Source organism: Schistocerca gregaria, chromosome 7, assembly GCF_023897955.1.
Source record: "Schistocerca gregaria isolate iqSchGreg1 chromosome 7, iqSchGreg1.2, whole genome shotgun sequence".
Lineage (NCBI taxonomy): Eukaryota > Metazoa > Arthropoda > Insecta > Orthoptera > Acrididae > Schistocerca > Schistocerca gregaria.
The window spans coordinates 348,517,959-348,541,862 of record NC_064926.1 but is presented as its reverse complement, the minus strand read 5'-3'; the positions used below and the strand labels follow the sequence as shown (position 1 = coordinate 348,541,862).

General features: G+C 38.7%; 1 protein-coding gene across 1 annotated transcript in view; it reads right to left on the bottom strand.

Annotated features, from left to right (window-relative positions):
- Window positions 1–23,904, bottom strand: part of LOC126282514 (probable E3 ubiquitin-protein ligase HERC1) — a 715,173-nt gene that overhangs the window by 132,630 nt on the left and 558,639 nt on the right. Inside the window, 3 exon segments of the mRNA XM_049982172.1 lie at window positions 2,706–2,851; window positions 5,008–5,202; window positions 12,437–12,602. Coding sequence (XP_049838129.1) covers window positions 2,706–2,851; window positions 5,008–5,202; window positions 12,437–12,602 — 507 coding nt within the window.

The window sequence follows — 23,904 nt, the reverse complement described above, 5'->3', positions numbered from 1 at the left end:
GACATTTGGAAGCAGCACTATAAATGAAAAGGCTACAAAACGTTCTAGGTAAAAAAGACACCCAGCAGAAGCTCTGTTCAGTGTACTACATGAACTTACAGGCAGTGAAAGTAGCTCTATTTTCATATGCAAGTGCAGTTTGTCATAAAATGAGATTGACTGTACATATCTTTACTACTTATAATTTACAAATTTGTAATGCACTGTGTTACTGGTTCTATGAAATGCAAGAGGGATTGGTTGCATCAAGTTTTACCCCACATATCATTGACACCCTGTGCAAAACAATTAAGGAAAATCCTGTTCAATTCATTATATCTACACATATCAAAACACAACTGTGATATTATCTCAATAATATGAGCATTTTATACAGGAGTACTGATTATGCACAAGTTTTTGGAGAAAGGTAATACTCCTCTGGAATGTAACTCAGTTCACAGTTCCACCAAGTGCAAGCTTAAATGACATGGAGTTATGTTTCTAGCCAATAAGCACTGATATCTGAAGATGCAAGAAAAAAGCCATGACCTTACAAAGTCCTTTACCTAGATTACTCATTTTCCACCAACCATGCAAAGAAAATTTGTGGATGTATCACTCAATTAGGCCTGGAAGAGCTGTAAAAAAATGTGCCTACAGTTACAGACCTCAGGGAAATATAGTACAATTCAAATGGTATTATTTAAACACGTGCATTTCAAGGCAAGAAACATCGAGATGTCCAAGAAAAATTCTTGGAAAAGTTTCATTCCCAAAACTATAAAAGAAAAGACTGAAAATAAAGAAATACAAATAGGATCATTTACAAAAACTTAAAGCCATTCTTGCTAACGATTGTCATTGCTATTAAGACAACATTCCTTACGAATGAATGTGTTTCAGGAGTGACAATGTAATATACTTCTTTGTTGCTGCTTGAACAATGTTTGGCAATTTTTGTACAGACAGGATCAGAACTGTGTGTGTGTGTGTGTGTGTGTGTGTGTGTGTGTGTGTGTGTATGTATGAAGTTTCCGTGAAGTCTTTGAATAAAAAATAATTAACATTTCCAAAACAATGTTGTTATTAACTTTTTCAGCACCAAAAACAATGTAAAAGAGCCAAGTCAAATAGGAGTTTGTGACATACAGACATCACATAAGCAACAAACCCCAAAAAATCAAAACAGTTCTGTATGTATACAGTAATAAAGCTTTTGAAAGAATATTTTCTTTATTTCAATGTTTGCTTTGTTCTGTAGTGCCACAATGATAATTTAGCATCCCTATGAAATGTACCAGGTATTCTAGACAGTTTTTTGTCTCTACCATAAAATTTGTGTTTTTCCTTACGCAGTATTGTTTCTTCACTGATTTGGTTTGATTGCAGGCTTCAGGGAGTATCTTTCAAGATACCCCTGTGTTATTATTTGATTAAAAGTAAGTACTAATTACAATCAGTGGTGCTAAAATAATAACATAGTATTACACTCAAAGTTTAAAAAATAGTTGAGTGATTAATACTGTAGTACGAGTGGAGGACAGCTTAATCAAGATGATTTGAGCTGAGGTAATAAGTTTGGAGAACCCACACTAATTGACCAAAACTAGTCTGAAATCTTGTCACACATACTGTTGATGAGTAAACAATGACTTTAAAGAGATTTGTCAGTGTGTTACCAATCACAGGGAAAAAGTGCCCACTGTCCCAAATATTTCTACATCTTTCCTGAACTAATCATCTCTATGATACATATGTACAGCATTTCTTTTGCCTGGTAAAACTGTGGTAAACATCAAACTATTGCGAAAGATGTATTACCTCTTGAGTGGGCATGATGATTTTCATAATACAAGCTGGCGTGTAGTGTACTTTATACAAATGTAAAGGATAGTTGTCTTTATGATACCAAGGTAAACATGAGTGACTAAGATCACAGTTTTACCACAGTTTAATTAAACAATGATAAAGTAAACTTACATTGTAAGAACTATATTACTGTTTAATTAATTTAAACTTTCATTGCATCACTCTGTTGCTGTGTTCAAGTGTCAGTGCACAGTGATGACCCACTCAGAGCATTAATCAGTGCAGTGGCATCAGATCCCTGGAAAACACTTTTTCAGTTACTAATTATCTTGTGGCAACTGCCTCATTAGGAGGTTGTGCTGCTACCTTGGAATCTGGGCCATTTTCTTGCACAAATTGTAAATGTTTCTCACCAGACTCACTGTTTGTTTTATTTTACTCCTGCTCACTTGGGTGTGTAACAACACAACTTATCACTGTGTTAGCTGGAGCAATAATGAAGGATTATATGTGGGCTCACAGTTGTAAAATAACAATGGAACAGTAAAAAACAATGTTATTTGTGGCTGGTGCACTTTATTTATGGTTGGAGAACTTGAGGGTTGATGGCCTATTGCCTTATTGTGAGTACACAAAATTACATATTTTTGAGGAGTAAATTTTCTTTTCTTTGAAGTTACAATTAATTGAAATGTCAACGCCAAATAATTCTTTTAACTGCTAACACCATGGTAAAGAAATAATACAGCTATTTACACAGTAACTTAATTGCAATAAATGCTTGTAGAAAACGTTCTTCATACAATAGAAAATCCAGGATGGAGTGTGACTCAGTATCTCAGCTACATGGTAAATTTTTTTCATATACATGTATATAAAATACTTAGCAAATCAGTTTCGTAGGGTTACTGCACCTTACTCCTGCCATAGCAAACAGCCAGACCTGCATCTCCTAGCCAGCAAAGGCTACTAACTCCTCCAGCACCAGAAAATGTCTGTAAAACACTGCCATCCTGCAGTGACCAAATGTTCACTACACCTCTCGATCCTTTTGAGTTGCCTATGAGGAAAAATAAATAAATAAATACATTGGTAAGAGCACCCTGAGCAATACATAATTGTAATTAAAATCAGTATGAACTATATTTCTTGTACCTCTTCATAAATTCTTAGATTTGATACTGAGAGTAAAAAGAGGGCACTATGATTAACATGAAGAAATTCTCTCTCACTAAAAAGAACTATAGAGCAGTGTATATATGTAGCAAGGTCTGCAAGAATAATAAAATGTTAGAATTATACAGTGTCAGAGCCATAAAGCAATGACAACCAACAACAGACAGTTCTGATATACATATCATTCATTGAACAATATGTTACTTCCACAATATGACTGATCGAAGTGGCACAGTGGTTAGAATACTGAGCTAGCATTTGCCAGGATGATGGTTCAAACGTGCATTCAACTATCCAGATTCAGGTTTTCCGTGATTTCCCTAAATCACTTCTGTCAAATGCCAGGATGGTTCCTTTGAAAGGACATGGCTGATTTCCCTCCCAATCCTTGACACATCTGAGTTTATGCTCCATCTCTAATAACCTCAATCTTGATGAGACATTAAACCCAATCTTCCTTCCACAGTGTGGATGGTGGATACCCAATGTTGATCACAATACTTCCAGTTTTGAACTACAGAACTTTATGGGTAGATAATTGGGTTCCAGAAGAGATTGTAAATAATTTAAGATATGGACAAATGAAAAAACAGCAGAAAATTGGATATCATAAATGAGAAAGGAATATAATCTCAAAGATTTTCTGCATAATTCCAAGTCATTAAGAAGTACAGTAATAATGGGAGATTTATTATACACATCAATGAAACTTATGGGTACTTGTTATAAAATACTCATAATTTTTATATAATAGAGGGAAACATTCCATGTGGAAAAAATATATCATGGAAGCAACATCCAGCATCTTGTAGCAATATTACATGATATTGTACAAGCCCAGAGAGGGCCGATAATGGTGTCTTTGTCACCTTAAAGGCATTCTTCATTAACATCAACTCATCATGTCTGTATATGTGCGGATGGATATGTATGTGTGTGCACGAGTATATACCTATCCTTTTTTCCCCCTAAGGTAAGTCTTTCCACTCCCGGGATTGGAATGACTCCTTACTCTCTCCCTTAAAATCCACATCCTTTCATCTTTCCTTTTCCTTCCCTCTTTCCTGACGAAGCAGCCGCCGGTTGCGAAAGCTCGAAATTCTGTGTGTGTGTTTGTGTGTTTTATTCATTGTGCCTATCTACCGGCACTTTCCCACTTGGGAAGTCTTGGAATCTTTGTTTTTAATATATTTGAACATTTTTTCTGAGAATTCCCTGAACTTTTTTACTTTAAGTTAATACAATAAATTTTACTTCCAATTTGGCTACATACATATTAAAAATCTATGCTGTCCTCTGTGATATTGCTGTTTTGTGTTTCAAACTCAACACGTTTGCTCTCAGCTTTCATATGTGCTCACTGCACAAATGGCTGTTGGTAAGAACAACTATTATGATCTCTACACACAAAAAGAGGAAGGGCAAGCAGTCAAGTCTAAATAAATTATAGTTTCCACTCTTAAAGATCACTAACCTAGGCTGACAAGATTTCAGAGAGAAACAACTGAGATACTTGTGTTTATACTTAACTTCATTACTCTGCACTACTTGTCAGTTATAATGATACTTTTTCTTTAGGCACAGGATGAGTTAAACCAAATTCAGTATATACTGTGAAAATATGCATTATATAACATTCTATTGCTAGAGAATTTGTTTTTCACAATCATTTAATTAAATGAGAAATATCATTGCACACATTTTGTTTCCGGACTAAAACCTAGCTTTCTTGGGATATTGGGACATTTATGTGAAAACCCAGACTGACCCAGCAATACCAGGACAATCACCTACACTAACCTAACTATCTTTAATGGTTCAAATTTCTCTCTCTCTCACTCTCACTCTCCCCCTCCCACACTTTGGCCCCCAACACTCACCTCTCTCTCTCTCTCTCTCTCTCTCTCTCTCTCTCTCTCTCTCTCTCTCACACACACACATACACACACACACACACACACACACACACACAGAATCGAGTGGTAGCTCTCAAGGGCCATCATAATACTTTTATTAGTTTCAATATCTGCTATAAATTACCAGTAGCGAGCAGCAGGCCATCTTTGTGTATGTTGAGGACAGTTACAGGATGGTACAGGTGTCCTTGTAGCTGGTGTACCAACTGTGGTTCTTCAGTATTACTTAGCTCACCTTCCTGAATGCTAGGAACTGTCCATACATTGACACTTCCATATGCTGTGCCCATGCAAAGTAAAAGTTTCTGCGGCCCCTTACCTGTGAAAATTCACATTATATAACATTCCACTCATTCTATATAATACTTAGCTGGCAAATGGACATAAATTTTGAAATGAAGTTAAAATACATAAATGTATGTACACAAGAGCACATAACAAAGGAAAAATAGCTTTGGGACCAGGTGGGGAGAGGGGATTAGACAGATAGATAATGGATACAGAGAGAGAAGAAACTGATCCACATAAACATGCACAATTTCATCTTTTTGATAAGTATTACTTGTTTGGAAGTGAAGCCACTGAACTAATAACTTTATCCATCGTAAGTAACATTCTTACATAATATGTCATTGCTTCACTTCCAAACACAAACCAAGTGTTTAAAATGAGTATTTGATTACCCAGGCCCAATTACCATTCTTATATTAATAAATCATTTACAGTAGTAGGCACATGAGGATTATCTAGAATGTAGATGCTCAAGCTAAATAAAAACAGAGAAAACGTTCCTTTCCACAATTAGTAGTACTATCATTTCCCTTATTGTCAGTAAAACATTCCACAATCTGACAGATCTCAGTTGCAGGCTCGTCTGTCGGAAATTTGGATACAAACAGCTCTGTGTTGATTTCAAATTTTGACAAGTGATAAAATTTATTGTGATTCCTATTCTTTGAATGAGAGTGGACATAGCTACTGAAATTCATGACTAGCTCTTGCCTGCTTATTATGAGTGTTGTGATTAGGCAAAAGATGACAGGTAAATATAATCACTGACAAAATAAATAAAAAGAATGAAAAAATTATCCACTGATGAGTTTCAAAATCACTGAGTTTCATAATTGGTGTTCAGAAGCTGTGCAGAGTGCCAAAAATCTGACTGAAGTTCATATTTATCATGGATTGTCAAGCACCAGGAGATTACTTTCAGGATAAAAGTGTGAAAAGAGAGCTCAGTATGCAAATGAGAACTAGCATAAATCTCAAACACAACAAAAGTAATCTTCAAAACCTTCAACTTCCAAATTAAAAGCTGGAAGAGGAAAGGAAGGTAGTAAGAAACAAAAGTTATTAAAGGTGGAGCAGAAGTGCATCTGTAGAAGGTAAGTGAAGGAAGTAGCTGTGCTTGGGCCAATGTTATGGCATTTACATCTACATCTACATCCATATTCCGCAAGCCACCTGATATTGTGTGGCGGATACCTTGAGTATCTCTATCGGTTCTCTCTTCTATCCCAGTCTCGTATTGTTCATGGAAAGAAGGATTGTCGGTATGCCTCTGTGTGGGCTCTAATCTCTCTGATTTTATCCTCATGGTCTCTTCGCGAGATATACATGGGAGGGAGCAATATACTGCTTGACTCCTTGGTGAAGGTATGTTCTTGAACCTTCAACAAAAGCCCGTACTGAGCTACTGAGCGTCTCTCCTGCAGAGTCTTCCACTGTAGTTTATCTATCAATTCCGTAACGCTTTCGTGATTACTAAATGATCCTGTAACGAAGCACGCTGCTCTCTGTTGGATCTTCTCTATCTCCTCTATCAACCCTATCTGGTACGGATTCCACACTGCTGAGCAGTATTCAAGCAGTGGGCGAACAAGCGTACTGTAACCTACTTCCTTTGTTTTTGGATTGCATTTCCTTAGAATTCTTCCAATGAATCTCAGTCTGGCATCTGCTTTACCGACGATCAACTTTATATTATCATTCCATTTTAAATCACTCCTAATGCGTATTCCCAGATAATTTATGGAATTAACTGCTTCCAGTTGCTGACCTGCTATATTGTAGCTAAATGATAAGGGATCTTTCTTTCTATGTATTCGCAGCACATTACACTTGTCTACATTGAGATTCAATTGCCATTCTCTGCAGCATGTGTCAATTCGGTGCAGATCCTCCTGCATTTCAGTACAATTTTCCATTGTTACAACCTCTCGATATACCACAGCATCATCTGCAAAAAGCCTCAGTGAACTTCCGATGTCATCCACAAGGTCTTCTATGTATATTGTGAACAGCAACGGTCCTACGACACTCCCCTGCAGCACACCTGAAATAACTCTTACTTCGGAAGACTTCTCTCCATTGAGAATGACATGCTCCGTTCTGTTATCTAGGAACTCTTTAATCCAATCACACAATTGGTCTGATAGTCCATTTGCTCTTACTTTGTTCATTAACTGACTGTGGGGAGCTGTATCGAACGCCTTGAGGAAGTCAAGAAACACTGCATCTACCTGGGAATCCGTGTCTATGGCCTTCTGAGTCTCGTGGCCGAATAGCACGAGCTGGGTTTCACACGATCGTCTTTTTCGAAACCCATGCTGATTCCTACAGAGTAGATTTCTAGTCTCCAGAAAAGTAATTATACTCAAACATAATATGTGTTCCAAAATTCTACAACTGATCAACGTTAGAGATATACGTCTATAGTTATGCACATCTGTTCGACATCCCTTCTTGATAATGGAGATGACCTGTGCCCTTTTCCAATCCTTTGGAACGCTAAACTTGTCTAGAGACCTACGGTACACTGCTGCAAGAAGGGGGCAAGTTCCTTCGCGTACTCTGTGTAAAATCGAACTAGTATCCCATGAGGTCCAGTGGCCTTTCCTCCTGCATTGATTTAGGGGAAATTAAATCAGAATGGCATGGCAGTGATTTTAAGCTGATTCCTTTCTTAATGAAAGTCCAAGGTCAGCAATGGAACAGTATAACAACATAACAAGTATTTGTTTTGAGTACACAGTCTTTACAGTTAGGAGTTACGAAAATGACACAGGGCTATAACAAACATGGATGAAATGTTATCATGAAGCAAATGAATGAATGATGATTAGTGTTTAATATTCAGTTGTCCAGAGGCAGGACATGAATTCACCAAAGATAATGTTGTTGTTGTTGTTGTTGTTGTTGATGATGATGATGATGTCTTCAGTCCAAAGACTGGTTCGATGCAGCTTTCCATATAATCTAGCCTGTGCAAGCTTCTCTCTTTCTGCATGACTACCGCAAACAAAATCCACTTGAACCTGCTTACTGTAGTCAAGCCTTGGTCTCCTCTTGCAATTTCTACCTCCCACTCCTTTATACCAAATTGACCCTTTGTGGCTTCAGAATATGTCCTATTAACCAATATCCCTTCATTTAGTCAAGCTGTGCCATAACCTTCTCTTCCCCATTTCTTTCTCTACATCAACATTAGTTATCAGATTCACTAACCTAATCTTCAGCATACTCAAATAGTAAAACATTTCAAAAGCCTTTTTTCCCTTCCTGTCTGAACAGTTTATCATCCATATTTCACAATTTCTTTCTTTCTTCTTCAAAAATGCTTTTCTTTCTACTGCCAGGATGCATGCATCCTTTCTACATTGGCCATAGTTCATTATTTTGCTGTCTAAATAACAAAACTCATCTAATATTTTTACAGTCTCATTTCTTAATCTAATTCTCTCTGTATTGCCTTATTTCACTCAACTACATTCCATTACCCTTGCTTTACTTTCAATATGTTCACCTTGTGAGATGTTTTCAAGTACCATCAATCCCATTAAACTGCTCTTCTAAGTCCTTTGCTATCTCTGAAAGTATTACAATCTCTTTGGCAAACCTCAAAGTTTTAATTTCTTCTCCATAATTCCTTTACTCACAGGAGAGATTGAATAACATTGGGGATAGGCAAGATGACTGTCTCATTGCCTTCTTAACTGCTACTTCCCTTTCATGTCAACTGATTATTATAAATGGAATCTCCTTTCTATGGACACTGTGGATAACCTTTTGCTCCCCATATTTTATTCCTGCCACTTTAAAAATTTCAAAGAGTGTATTGCAGTCAACATTGTCAAAGTTCCACTGTTCTGTTCTCAGGCAGGCAGGCCATGGTAGTACTGGAAACTGAACTCATGTCCTCTGAATGGCAGTCAGCCATGCTGAACAATCAGCTATGGATGCAGACACAATATTGTATAAAGCTTTCTCTAAGTCAACTAGTGCTACAAATGTATGTATGCCTTACTGCAACTTATCTTCTAAGAATACTCTTAGGGTACATGTTGCTCCATATATTTCTACATTTCCATGGAAATCAAACTGATCTATCCTTCTATAAATAATTCACATCAGTGTTTTGGAAGCTATGAATTAAAGTCTTGGTTCAATAACATTCACACATGTGAGCACCTGACTTCTTATTACAGCCTTCTTGAAGTATAAGAGCATTTGACCTATCTCATATACCTCTTACACCAGGTGGGATAATCTTGTCATGAATGGTTCACCCAAGAATCTCAATAAGCCTGAAGGAATTTTCAGTATTCTCTAAAATTCTATGACAGTACCATATCTCCCATCTCACCTTCCTGTACTTCCTGTTCCCTTCCCATAATATTTCTACAAGTGTGATTCCCTTGTACAGCTCCTCTATAAATTCCTTCCCTGTTTCAGCCTTCCCTCCTTTGCTTAGTACTGGCTTGCTTCCCAAGTTCTTAACTTGCACATAGGTGTTTCTTTTTCTTGAAGGGAGGTATCTATCTTTCCCTAGTCCTGCATACTTCTTGATATTTCCATTTATCCTCTAACCATTCCTGCTTCGCCATTTTGCAGTTTACGTCAATCTCTTTCCTTTTTGACTGCTGAATTTTTATATTTCCTCATTTTATCAATTAATTTCAGTATCTCGTGTATTACCCAAGGATTTCTACTGAATCTAATCTCTTTGTGTATGTGGTGCTCTGCTGCCTTCATGGTTTTATCTATTGAAGTTATCCAGTTGTCTACTACAGAATTCCTTTCTACTGTTCCAGCTGAGCATTACCTAATGCTCTCTCTGAAACTTTCAATGACTTCTGTTTTTTTTTCCTCAATATATCAAGATCACATTTCCTTAACTTCCTATCGTTCTGCAACTTCTTCAATTTTAATCCACAGTTCACAGCCAATTATGATAAGTGTTATCATCCTCCCCTAAAAAGCTTCTGAAAGTTAAAAATCTGGTTTCTACATCTCTATCTTACTTCTATTATGTAATCTAAATAAAACCTGACAGAATACTGAAACCTTCTCATATCTTCATGCCTCTTCTACAAATACAACAATATACAATTAAATAGTGCTCCATGCAAAATTTTAACACACAGTGTTCCCTTCTAGTCCTTTCTCCCAAGTCTAGATCTCCTACTATATTTCCTTCTCTTCCTTTTCCTACTACTGAATGCCAATTTCCATAAAAGTAAAATCTTTGTCTAATGTAATTGCAGCATTTGCCTTAATTCATTTAGGAGAACCACAGAAAATGTAAATCTGAATGGCTCAATGGGAATTTGAACTCTAGTCCTCCTTAACGTAGGCCCCGAGGTTTACACATGGCACCACCTCACATAGTCTGTCACTGTGAATTTATTGACTGCATACATGTCTATTTTGAACAATCTACATCTACATATATACTCCGAAAGCCAACAAATGCTACATGGCGGAGGGCACCTCGTACCACTACTAGCCATTTCCTTTCCTGTTCCACTTGTAAATGGAGCAACGGAAAAACAACTGTCAGTCTGCCTCCATATGAGTTCTAAATTTCTTTTATCTTATCTCTGTGGTCCTTATGCAAAATGTACATTTGTGGCAGTCGAAGTGTTCTGCCGTCAGCTTCAGATGCCGGTTCTCTAAATTTTCTCAAAAGTTTTACATGAAAACAGGGTTGTCTTCCCTCCAGGTATTCCTGTTGTACTTCATGAAGCATCTCTCTAATACTTGTGTTGATCAAACTTACTTGTAACAAAACTAGCAGCACACCTCTGATTTCCTGTGATGTCCTCCTTTAACCCTACCTCATGGGAGTTGCAAACACTCAAGCAGTAATCAAGAATGGGTCACACTAGTGTTCTATACACAGTGTTCTTCCCAGACAAGCTGCAGTTTTCTAAAATTCTCCCAATAAAATAAGTTGAGAATTTGCCCTTTCCACTAACAATCTCATGTTCTCCTTCTATTTCATATTGCTCTGCAATGTTACACCTAAGTATGTAATAGATATGACTACATCAAGCAGCACATTACTAATGCTATATTCAAACATTATAGGATTGTTTTTTAACTCTTCGGCAATAACTTACATTTTTCTGGATTTAGAGCAAGCTGCTATTCATCACACCAATTAGCTATTTTGTTTAAGTCATATTGTATTCTCCTACAATCACTCAATGACAACATATCTGAAACACCACAGTGCCATCCGCAAACAGCCACAGATTGCAGCTCACCCTGTTCACCAAATCATTTATTTATATAGGGAATAAGAGTGGTCCTACCACACCTTCCTGGAGCACTCCTGGCAATGCCCTTGTCTCTGATGAACACCCACCATTGAAGACAATGTACTGGGTTCTATTACTTAAGAAGTAATCATATATCTGCAAAACTAATCCGTATGCTTGGACTTTCATTAACAATCTGCAGTAGGCACCATGCAAAACACTTTCCCGAAATCTAGGAATATGTAATCTGCCTATTGCCCTTACTCCTTTGTTTGGAAGATGGCAAATGGGCAAACTGGGTTTCACAATAGTGATTCTTTCAAAATCTGTACTGATTTGCAAGGAGAAGCTTGAAATTAATTGCATTCAAAGTTAGAATATGTGCAAGAATTCCACAGCAAACCAATGTTGAGGATATTGGTCTGTAATTTTGCAGGTCTGTTCCTTCATCTTTTTATATGTATGAGTCACCTGCACCTTCTTCCAGTCCCCTGGGACTTTGCACTGGGCAAGAGATTTGCATTATCTACTAACACACTGAATGTCAATATTATGAAAAGGATAGTTGCTACTCAGCATATACCAGAGATGCTGAATCACAAATATAGGCACAACAAAAAGATTTCCAAACAAGCTTTCTGATAAACAGACCTTTATCAGAACACACTGCGTGTGGGTGTGTGTGTAATTCTGATGAATCCTGTTTGGCCAAAAGCTTTGTTTGACAGTGTTTTTGTTGTGCCTATTTGTGATTCAGCATCTCCATTATATGGTAAGTAGCAATTACCCTTTTCATAATGTAAACAACACACTGTATTTGGCACAATGGAACTTTAATAGTTGTTAAAGTCTGAGAAAACTGGAATAACAGTGACGATTCTGTGCAAAGTTACCTAAAGACATATTCTAAACATACATTAATTAGATTTGAAAAACTGTGTTTAAGAAGTAATTTCTTTAATTTTTATTTATACTTCCTGCATACTATATGCAATAGGAATCACTCACCTATGTATGGAGACCACACAAGTGCAACTGGTTCATAGGCTGGATTTAATATGTAAATGCAGCTCCAACACCCATCAATAATTCTCCACAGTCTACAAACTTGATCAGTACCACAGCTAGCAAGAAAGTTGCCAGTAGGGTCCCACTTTATGCTGGATATACAACCCTGGAATCAGAGTCCTGAGTTAAATGCTATACATTTTTCTATTAAGATATTTTTTAAATTATGGAATTGAAATCAAAACAACCGAATCAATTTCTACAAATCAAAATACACCCTGGGAAAGGATAAAAGAGAAATGACAGTGACTCTTATTAAATGAAAGTTCTGTGGCGAGATTAGCTCTCAAACAACTAAATGTGCTGAATATCAACATCTGGTGCCATAGTTTTTCTGTGGGGTGGCTCTGTCATGCGAAAACAGAAGCAAACAAATATTTTTGCTGTAGTTACTGGCTGCCTTTGTTAGAATTACCACTTGTAGTATGTGGTGACATGTGTACACAATGACGAGCCAAAATTTTATAATTACTACCCATTACAAGATTGAATGCTGCCTGGTGGCACTGCAGACTCATGAGACTTAAGGAAAGGATAAAAGCAGAGCAGATATGGATCTGGAATCATTCTAACTATGATATGGGCCACAAATGAGGAAATCCTCTCTGCCTTAAACAACTTTGACAAGGAAATACTTTTGGAGTGCTTTTGTTGTATAATTATTAAATTTCTCACACATTTTTACACCATAGATTTCCACTATTTTTAGTATGGGTAAGGACTGTGAATACTGTGAGCTTAGTTGATCATCGTTCACTCACAGCTGCAGGTGGTGCTGGTTTCCATCATACAGCTTCAGGCTGTTGTCAATGGCAATTACTATGGAGTGCCATGTGTGGGGATCCAAGAGACATCTAGCACGTCCCACAAGTTTCCGGGTCAGTCCACTACTGCGGTCAGCCAGGTTACTGCCTGCATTGAAGATGACCCCTCATCCATGGCCGAGTGGGGGCTTGCTTCAAGGTGTAGCAGACAACTAAAGACATTCTGTGGGAGTGATTGAATGGACTATCCAGTTTATCTGAGAACCAGGTTTCAGACACTGTCTGTGGCTGAGAAATATCCTGAGCCAAATGCATGCACTTGTCCTGTTTCAGAGGAAACTGTGCAGGGCCTGGGCTTTCACACAGGGTGAGATTATTGGTAGCTGGGAGCTCTGATGTTAGGCATGTGATGGAGCTCCTTTCACATACGGCTACCAAGGAAGGGAAGAAGTCCAGTGTGCATAATGGAGGGGGAGGGTTATCCCAGATGCAGAATGAGTCCTTCAAGATGCCATTAAGTGCACTATGTGCAGTCAACTTGAGGTAATGGCTCATTCTGGAACTAATGATACATGCCATTTTGGATCAGAAGTTTTCTCTGGTTTGCAGCAGCCACCTGAAGCGAATTAGACAGCCAGTCTTGCTGGCAGTATGAAGGTAGAGCTAATCATTTGCAGTGTCATTGACAGAACTAACTGTGGACCTTGTGCTGTTGCAAGCTCACGTCAGCACTCCAGGCGGCAAAGAGGTTGTGAGAAAATCAATAATAGACACCAGAGCAAGCAAGCCTATCCACACAGACTCGCAAAGAATGTGTTGCCAATGCCCTTTTCACCAGTGGCATTTAGACTACCACCAGGGACCGGAGTCCCAGTCTGTCATCGAGTGAGTCAATGAGTCGAGTCATTAGTCACAACCCAGTGGGAGTTGCAGTCGTTGTTAAATCAGCCCCTAACTCAGACTTAGTCAGTACCTAGCGACCAGCATAGTGTACCTCGTGGACTTGTATGTCACCAGTAGTGAGACTAATGTGGACCACTAAGGTAGAGCTTGTACCACAGCACATGGATGTTTCAGTTAAGTAACATCCTTATTCTTATGAATAAAGAACCAAGTTAATATACGCTTGCAGTTTGTGTTATAGAAAGAGATAACCAGCCACTAAAAAACATCCTCTCCTTGCTTCCCATGTTACAGCTCTACAGTGACAACAAGACGACACAAAAAACTGGCGATGAAGATGGGTTTCAGTGTCAGTTTTGCTTGCTTCTCTTGTGTTTTAGCCGGCACAGGTGCTCATTTCTCATTGTTAATTTCTGGTTGTGTTCTTGCACGTATTCCAGGAGCGGAGCCACAGAACTAATCAAGTTTCTCTTTTCAGAGGCTTTGCTTGCTTTTTGCTATAATGTATTTGTTTAAACCATGGCTACCCCACCCCCTCCAACCCCCAGCCCTGCACCTCAGCCAACGATGGCCAATGTGATGGATCTAACACAAGCTTTTCAGTTTCAGAACCAACAAATTACTGCCTTACTAATGACGGTACATCAGCTACTGGCTGCACAAGCAGCATCAGTCGCCCAACAGACAAACCGACAAGCCCGACAAGTGCTGCCAACCAGCATACTAACGTTCTGGCAATTTAATGACACGGGAGAGGAATGGCTCGAATACTATGAAGTTCATTGAGTACAAAGTACTGTAAAACTAAAATACTTTCTTTCGATTGTGGGGTCAGGTTAATACAAAATTCAGGTTAATAAAAAAAACTATTCTCAACTGCATCTTGTGACGAATTCAGCTATGATGAGGTATTGCTGCATTAACCAAGTACTATGACCAGCAAGTTCAAGCAGCTGCAGCCGGATATCACTTCATTTGCTTGCAGAAAAAGCCGGAACCGACATACTGTCAGTGTTACACAGAATTAATGGGCATGCCTGGGAAGTGTTAATTTGTGAGCAGTTGTGGCAACTTTTACACTGAGTTAATGATTAGAGATGCAATAACATTCATTGTCTTCAATAGTAGAATATGAGACAGATTCTAAAGTACTCTGACCCATCACTTCCCCAAGTATTGCAAATCTTAGAGTAATACGATTCGGGTGCCACAGTGGCCAATAAGTGTGACCAGGCTGATTTGTCAGGTCGAGTCACCCCTCGCTCGCGACCACCCCAAGCATCCACGACGACGGGTGCGTACACAGCCGCACAGACAGCCACATAGACATAAACAGGCCTGCAAACTTAGTGAAGTCTTGCCTAGATGTTTAGCTCCCCATAAAAGACAGGATTGCCCATCATGTAACACAATGTGCTACATGTGTGGAAAAAAAGGCCACATCCAAACAATTTGTTTGCAACGGCACAAAAATGCCCATTTTGCCTGCTCTCAGAAAGAAACAGGCTCTTGCACACACAGTGAACACTGTGTTTTCCAAACCTATAACAGGTTCTGACAAAAGTAAGATTAAGGTTGTGACTCCTTCTCACCCTAGTGCTGTGCAAAATGTTCTAACAAACTATCTGTCTCATTACACATTGCTGGCCGGCGTGTGAACTGTCAGTTAGATACAGGTGCCTCAGTAACTTTGCTTAATTGTGCCACGTATGGACAGTTAGGCTCACCAAGCATTTCTAAATCTAGCAAGCACTTCACTGCTCTCAATGTACAGGAAATTCCAGTACTTGGACACTGTAGTTTGCCTGCCACTTACAAATCTCAGTGAATTTTGCTGTGCTGAAATCAAGAGTCAGTGAGAACATTTTCAGCTTGGATGTCTTTGACTTGTTTGACCTTAGCATCCAAAACAATGTACTTTCCATATCAGATTTTGCACCAAAAGATAGTGCCACTAGCTTGCTTAGAGAATTTCCTGAACTATTTTCAGAAGGAATGGGAAACGCTAATAACTTCTCATTGCTTGTTACACTGAAAGACAATGCACAGCCTAAGTTTTTCTGGGCCTGCCGTGTTCCAACTGCTTTAAGAGACGGAGTAGCCAGTGAACTGAAACAATTGCAAAATAAGATACGATTGCTCCCATTCAAGCAGTCAATGGGCCAACTCCTCTCGTTTTGTGGCCCAAGTCTTCTGGTTGCATTTGATTGGTGTTGGCTTCAAGTCTACAGACAACCCACAGACAGTAGTTGACACTTACCCATTACCCTCGATCTCAGTAACCCCCGAAAAGGCTTGGAGCAAGACGTTACTTTTCTAAGATAGATTTGCGTGATGCCTACTTGCTAATTCCATCGGATGAAAAATCACAGAAAGTGTTTGTTGTAAATATGCACTTCGGACTGTTCAAGTATTTGTGCTTACCCTTCTGCAGTGCTTCCGCACCCACCATTTTTAATGTTACTTGGAACAGCTCACTGCAAAAGTGCCATTTTGTTCAATCTACCTTGATGATACTGTCATCTCAGGTCATATACCAGAAGAACACATTGCCAATTTGCGTGCCCTTTTTCAAGTGTTGCCAGAAGCAGCACTCAAGTGTTGTCTTGAAAAGTGTGACTTTTTTCAAACTGAACTACAGTACTTAGTTCATGTGATAAACAGTCGGGGGGTGCACCCCCTCCCATCTCATTTGCTTGCAATCCGTGACCTGCCTGTTCCTTGCAATGTGTGTGAACTGCAGTCAGTACTAGACAAGATGAGGTACTACATTCGGTTCCTACAGAATGTCGCTCAGATCACAGTTCCATCACATCATTTGCGTTGCGGAAATGTGCCTTTTGTGTGACTAAAGACTGTCAAGAGGCACTTCAGAAACTCAAAAACGCTTTGGTTAGTGACAGATGTTTAGTGGTGCATTTTGACCCTACCGAGCTGGTATTATTGCAAGTCAATGCTTCGTCCTAGAAAATTGGTGCTGTGCTTTCTTGAAATGTGCCATAGGGTGAAGGGGTGTTGGAATGTGCTTAATACAGCAGATGTCCATTACACATAGGAGATGACTAAATGGTTTTTGGGTGCTACGTGGAATGTGTCGGCTGGTTTTTTAGGTTAGAGGATTGTGTAAGTATGTAAAAAGACACAAACACAGGATGAGGGTTGACCTAGGAAACAGCTGTACTACAGTTGTAAATTTTCATAGATGTATTAGGTAAGAACCAGAGCTCCTAGCGCTCCTTTAAAGCACTACAGCAGAAATTGTTACAGGCACTGAAAGCTTGCTAAAGCCACAGATAAGTTCAGCCAAAGCTTTTTCCACACACTTAACAGCGCTCAGAAAATGACAGTTAAATTCAGTTGGTGGTGGCATTCTTGTTGCTATTAGAAGTAGTTTATCTTGTAGTGAAACTAAAGTAAATAGTTGCTAGGAGTTAGTATGGGTAGAAACTCTACTCAACAAGTTGCTAGGAGTTAGTATGGGTAGAAACTCTACTCAACAACTGGAATAAATTAATAGCTGGTTCCTTTTATTTACTGACTGACCGAGATGATGTAGGTGCTGAAAGGTTCAAGAAAATATGAGTCTCATTTCGAGCAAGTGCCTGATACATACAGTTATATTGACTTCAATCTACCCTCAATATGTTGAAAGAAGATATATGTTTAATAAAGACGTAAAACACTATCCAAATTGTAATAGGTATGTCCTCCAAAAATTATTTTGAGCAATTAGTTCAGGAGCCCCCACGAATTATAAATAGTTGTGATAAAACACCAGACCTCTCAGCAACAAACAAACCTCTACAATGAGAGACAGCAATGACACATACAAGGACCATACACTTTGACCATACACATAAAAGAACTATTGCAGTATAGTGCAGAAGATAACAAAAAGAAACACACAATGAGATGAAAGGAAATGACACATTTATTCAAAAACAATTATTACACTGAAGTCACCATGATTTATGATGGTCCCCTGGACATTAAAAAAGACAGAACATGGTCCTCACCTCGGACGGCAAAGCATGCTCTGCAGCATAATCCTATGCTGCCAATAAGGTTGGTAAGGAGTTTTTCTTGTAGGGCATTCCATTCCTGCACCAACATGGTTAACAACTGAAGTACACTTAGAAGACTCATAAATTCTACAAAAAACACTGTGTTTGACCCTCCTGTACTAGAGTGCTGTGGAATGATGTGACATCCTCATCAGATAAAACAGATGGCTGACATTAAAAAAGTTCACAGAAGGGCAATTCATTTTGTATTAATGCAAAATGGAGAGAGTGCCACGGAGATGATATGCAACCTGGGGTTGCAATCAATAAAATAATGGTGTTTTTCATCGTGCCAAGATCTTTCCACAAAATTTCAGTCACCTCATTTTTCCTTCAAATGCAAAACCCACTGCTGGAATAAAATTTAGTACACCCTTTTACACATTTCCATTTCACTCAAGATTTACTGGTGTGAAAGAGCAATTGGGAGTGCATGAAATAATTTACAGATCAAGAGCATAAGCAGTTCTGTGCTACTATGTATCAACTCATGCTGAAACATCCATATTAGTTTGTGGTGTAGCTTCCACAGGAGGCAATGCAGGTGCTGACTCTGGCATCCAGTTGATTGTGCAGGTGGCGAATACTGTCTTGGGTTATGTTAAGTCATGTAGTTCTGTAAAAGTCATTGGTTGACAAGTCTCACAAGTCACTTCTCATCCCATCATATCCCACATGTGGTCGATTGGAGACAAGTCCAGAGATTGTGCTGGCCAGGGAAGTTGCTTAACCTCTTGAAGAGCACATTGAGTTTCACGGGCAGCGTGTGGCTGAGCATTATCCTATTGGAACAACAGATCACCTTCCTGCACTAATAATGACAAAACAATGGGTCTAACAACATTGTGCATGTACTGAGCACTGGTTAACCTCTCCTTCAGAAACACCAAAGGTGAAAGAGAATTGTAGCTTATTGCACCCAAGACCATAAAGCATGGGGTGGGATGGATTGATCTTGGACAAATGCATTCTATGAGATGCCACTCACCAGGTCTATGGCGTATGCTCAAATGACCATCACCTGAGCGCAGGCAGAATCTGCTTTCATTGCTGAAGACCACAGCATGCCATTCCATCTTCCAAGTGATCTTCCGATGGCAGCAATCAAGCCATGCACATCAAGGTATGATTGGAAGACAGGCTGGAGATGAGAGGGCTCGTAGTCCCATTGGTAATAACTGGTTCGCAACAGTTCATGTTGACATGTCTGTGCTCACAAGCTCTCTTATCTGTGCTGTGGTAACAGAATGATCTGCCACTTCTGCCCTTACAATATGATGATCCTGATGATTATCTGTGTCCTGTGGATGTCCAGAAGCTCAACTACAGATGTTAGAATGTTCACATGACTACTGATACATGCATCACTGTACAATTGAAGCAGCACATCAAACTTATGTAGAAATTCTCCAAAAGGACCATCCAGCCATTCGGAAGACCACAATTTGATTCCTTTCAAACTAGCTCAGTTGGCTGTAGGAAGCACTTGTGCAACTGCATGGCATAGTTGTCTGCTTGCTTCACACTTTTGCACAACAATGAGCCATCAGGCTGTGAACATTTCCTATTAAAGAGTAGACACAGACAGTGCTGTGGTAGCTACACCACTGTGCTACCTGTTGGCAGAAGATGCTCAAACCATTATCAATACATCTACCATCCCCCAGGTGGCATATTCCATCACTGGATCAGAATTAACATCGTCTTTCCACATGTACCAACAGCCCCCGCCCTGTAGATGTTTCACTGTGGGATAGCATGTGGGAAAAATGAACGTTAACAGCCTTCTATGTGCACTCTGGTTTTTACTGCTTTATTTTGAAGTTCATTTCTGCCTGTGTAGGTGGGAGTCAACAAAATATGCTACTAGGGACGGTGGCTGTTGGTACATGTGGAAAGACAATGTCAATTTTGATCCAATGATGGAATATGCCACCTGGGGGATTGTAGTGTATGTGTGTCTACTGCTGACAAAGGCCTTAATGACTGAAAGCTATAATTGTGTGAATCTTTTTGTTGTGCCTATCGTGACTAAATATCTCCGCTGTATGGTGAGTAGCAACTTTCCTTCTCTGATATTGTAACATTCCATCCTGGATTTTCCACTGTTTGAAATAGTTCAAAAGTGAATTTTTAAAATTAATATCTAGTAATACTGTAAATTACCCACAGACAATTATGCATAATGGTTGAGCTGTAGGAGATTTATTCTTAGACAAACCAGTAGATCATATGCTCTGTATACTGCAGAAAACAACAATCTGTCATTTGTGTTATGTGAAACATATTTGCGACAACCTGCAATATGGTAAAAATATTTCACAGTTAACAGTTAATAACTAGATTAATCTTTGGAAGTAATTTTTTTTTCAGAGAATGAGTTAGAAGAAGAACAGATGAGCTGTAGTTTTTCAATTTCAAATAAAATGAAGAACTTTTAACAGGAAATATTAAAAGCTAATGTATTTTTTGCTTTTGTTTTCTTTTATCTTTCAACTGTGATGGAAAATGAACCACGAATGACTAAAATTTAAGTGGTTGAGTTGTACACTCTTTTGTTCTTCGACATAAAAATCAGGTTTGTAAACATTAAATGACACAGGATACCTAGAAGAAAGTGTTTAAGTCTTCCTTTGCACTACGCTAACCATTTTCCATCTTTTCATTTCACTTGGAGAAATAGCTGATGTAGTGTAAATGAAGACACACTATGTGTACATTGATGTGTGTTGGCAAATATTTGTCCTTGTTGAGTAACTGACCTCTGACTTGTATTTGGAAACAGGTTCAGTAGCTGGCTTGCTTATACAAATATTAATTTGGTTGCCTGAATTGTGTCCAGATGCATCTGATCACTGGATCTTTTTTAGTGCTGTAGAATAAGGTTCATGGTTTGGTGTGCCGTCTGTCTGTCTGTGTGTGTGTTACCTTGAACTGCCTCACTGATTCTATATAAGATACAAATATGTGTTGTTATTTTAATTTCTTGGCTCCATTTCTTCTCACACAAAGAGTGATCATTACCGTTCATCTACATCTACATGACTACTCTGCAATTCACATTTAAGTGCTTGGCAGAGGGTTCATCGAACCACAATCATACTATCTCTCTACTATTCCACTCCCGAACAGCGAGCGGGAAAAACGAACACCTAAACCTTTCTGTTCGAGCTCTGATTTCTCTTATTTTATTTTGATGATCATTCCTACCTATGTAGGTTGGGCTCAACAAAATATTTTCGCATTCGGAAGAGAAAGTTGGTGACTGAAATTTCGTAAAAAGCTCTCGCCGCGACGAAAAACGTCTATGCTGTAATGACTTCCATCCCAACTTGTGTATCATATCTGCCACACTCTCTCCTCTATAACGCGATAATACAAAACGAGCTGCCCTTCTTTGCACCCTCTCGATGTCCTCCGTCAATCCCACCTGGTAAGGATCCCACACCGTGCAGCAATATTCTAACAGAGGACGAACGAGTGTAGTGTAAGCTGTCTCTTTAGTGGACTTGTTGCATCTTCTAAGTGTCCTGCCAATGAAACGCAACCTTTGGCTCGCCTTCCCGACAATATTATCTATGTGGTCCTTCCAACTGAAGTTGTTCGTAATTTTAACACCCAGGTACTTAGTTGAATTGACAGCCTTGAGAATTGTACTATTTATCGAGTAATCGAATTCCAACGGATTTCTTTTGGAACTCATGTGGATCATCTCACACTTTTCGTTATTTAGCGTCAACTGCCACCTGACACACCATACAGCAATCTTTTCTAAATCGCTTTGCAGCTGATACTGGTCTTCGGATGACCTTACTAGACGGTAAATTACAGCATCATCTGCGAACAACCTAAGAGAACTGCTCTAGATTGTCACCCAGGTCATTTATATAGATCAGGAACAGTAGAGGTCCCAGGACGCTTCCCTGCGGAACACCTGATATCACTTCAGTTTTACTCGATGATTTGCCGTCTATTACTACGAACTGCGACCTTCCTGACAGGAAATCACGAATCCAGTCGCACAACTGAGACGATACCCCATAGCTCCGCAGCTTGATTAGAAGTCGCTTGTGAGGAACGGTGTCAAAAGCTTTCCGGAAATCTAGAAATACGGAATCAACTTGAGATCCCCTGTCGATAGCGGCCATTACTTCGTGCGAATAAAGAGCTAGCTGCGTTGCACAAGAGCGATGTTTTCTGAAGCCATGCTGATTACGTGTCAATAGATCGTTCTCTTCGAGGTGATTCATAATGTTTGAATACAGTATATGCTCCAAAACCCTACTGCAAACCGACGTCAATGATATAGGTCTGTAGTTAAATGGATTACTCCTACTACCCTTCTTGAACACTGGTGCGACCTGCGCAATTTTCCAATCTGTAGGTACAGATCTATCGGTGAGCGAGCGGTTGTATATGAGTGCTAAGTAGGGAGCTATAGTATCAGCGTAATCTGAAAGGAACCTAATCGGTATACAATCTGGACCTGAAGACTTGCCCGTATCAAGCGATTTGAGTTGCTTCGCAACCCCTAAGGTATCTACTTCTAAGAAACTCATGCTAGCAAAGGAAAGATGGTCACCTGACACATTTTCATGTTGTTTAACATACATTTAGATATACGCCTTGAGCAATTAACATACACCTGCCCAGTTCCACAATATAGGCTATAGCCAAGATGGGATCTAATCAAGTACACAAATGGTTCACAGTGAAAACCCTATTTCTAAATTTTTCAAAAACTAATATTATGTAGTTGCAGGCAGTTAAAAAAACTTTGAGTTCATGAAATTGATATTAACAATCAGAATATTAATGAAACCCTCACATACAAAATTCCTAGGCATCCACATAGACAATATTTTGGATTCTGTAGAATTGTTGTACTATGTCTCATAAATTCTTTTGAAAATCCAAGCTCTTTACAATAACCAGTTGCTTTATGACAAATATACTAATGGTTTTTTCAAAAGCATGGATTTTCATAGATATTTAATGGAGCAAGTACAATGAAATCATTTTTGTACAGCAAAATTGTTGAAAAGACTTCATGGTCAAAATAGAGATTCATTCAAAACAAAATTAAAATGATTTCTTAGATTTTAATGTTTGCATAAACTGAAGGAATTCTAAGATATGAAACAAAATTGTACTTGAGAGCAGAAACTACAAGCTATAAGAAGATATAAATGTAGCTGTAAAGCATGAAATAACATATGCAGAACAGAGTTCTTTACAAACAAGCATAGAAACATATTACCTACTATGTAATCTATGATTTATCAAAAAACTTATATTTACACAAATGATATTATGTCTTAACTTTCTATATACGTACAGCATTAGCAAACGACAATATTTGATGACTACATGCAAAAAGAAATGTAAATAAAGTAATGTTTGTCATTTAGGAAGACCCAGGGGATGTGTGCAGCTTATCAAATGTACTGGCCCTGTGAGCATATCCCAACAGAGCTTCCCCACCCCTTCTTCCAATAAATATAGTGGTTATCAGTGTAGATTATGAGGCTGGGAATAGCAGTATCTATGGAAATCAGTATGATATTATTCCATATGCATTTCATATGATGGATGCTCTGATGTTCACTAGAGCTTTTATGTGTTTTCTGTTCATTGTAAATGAGCTATAAAATTGAGAAATCATTATGTTGGTAAA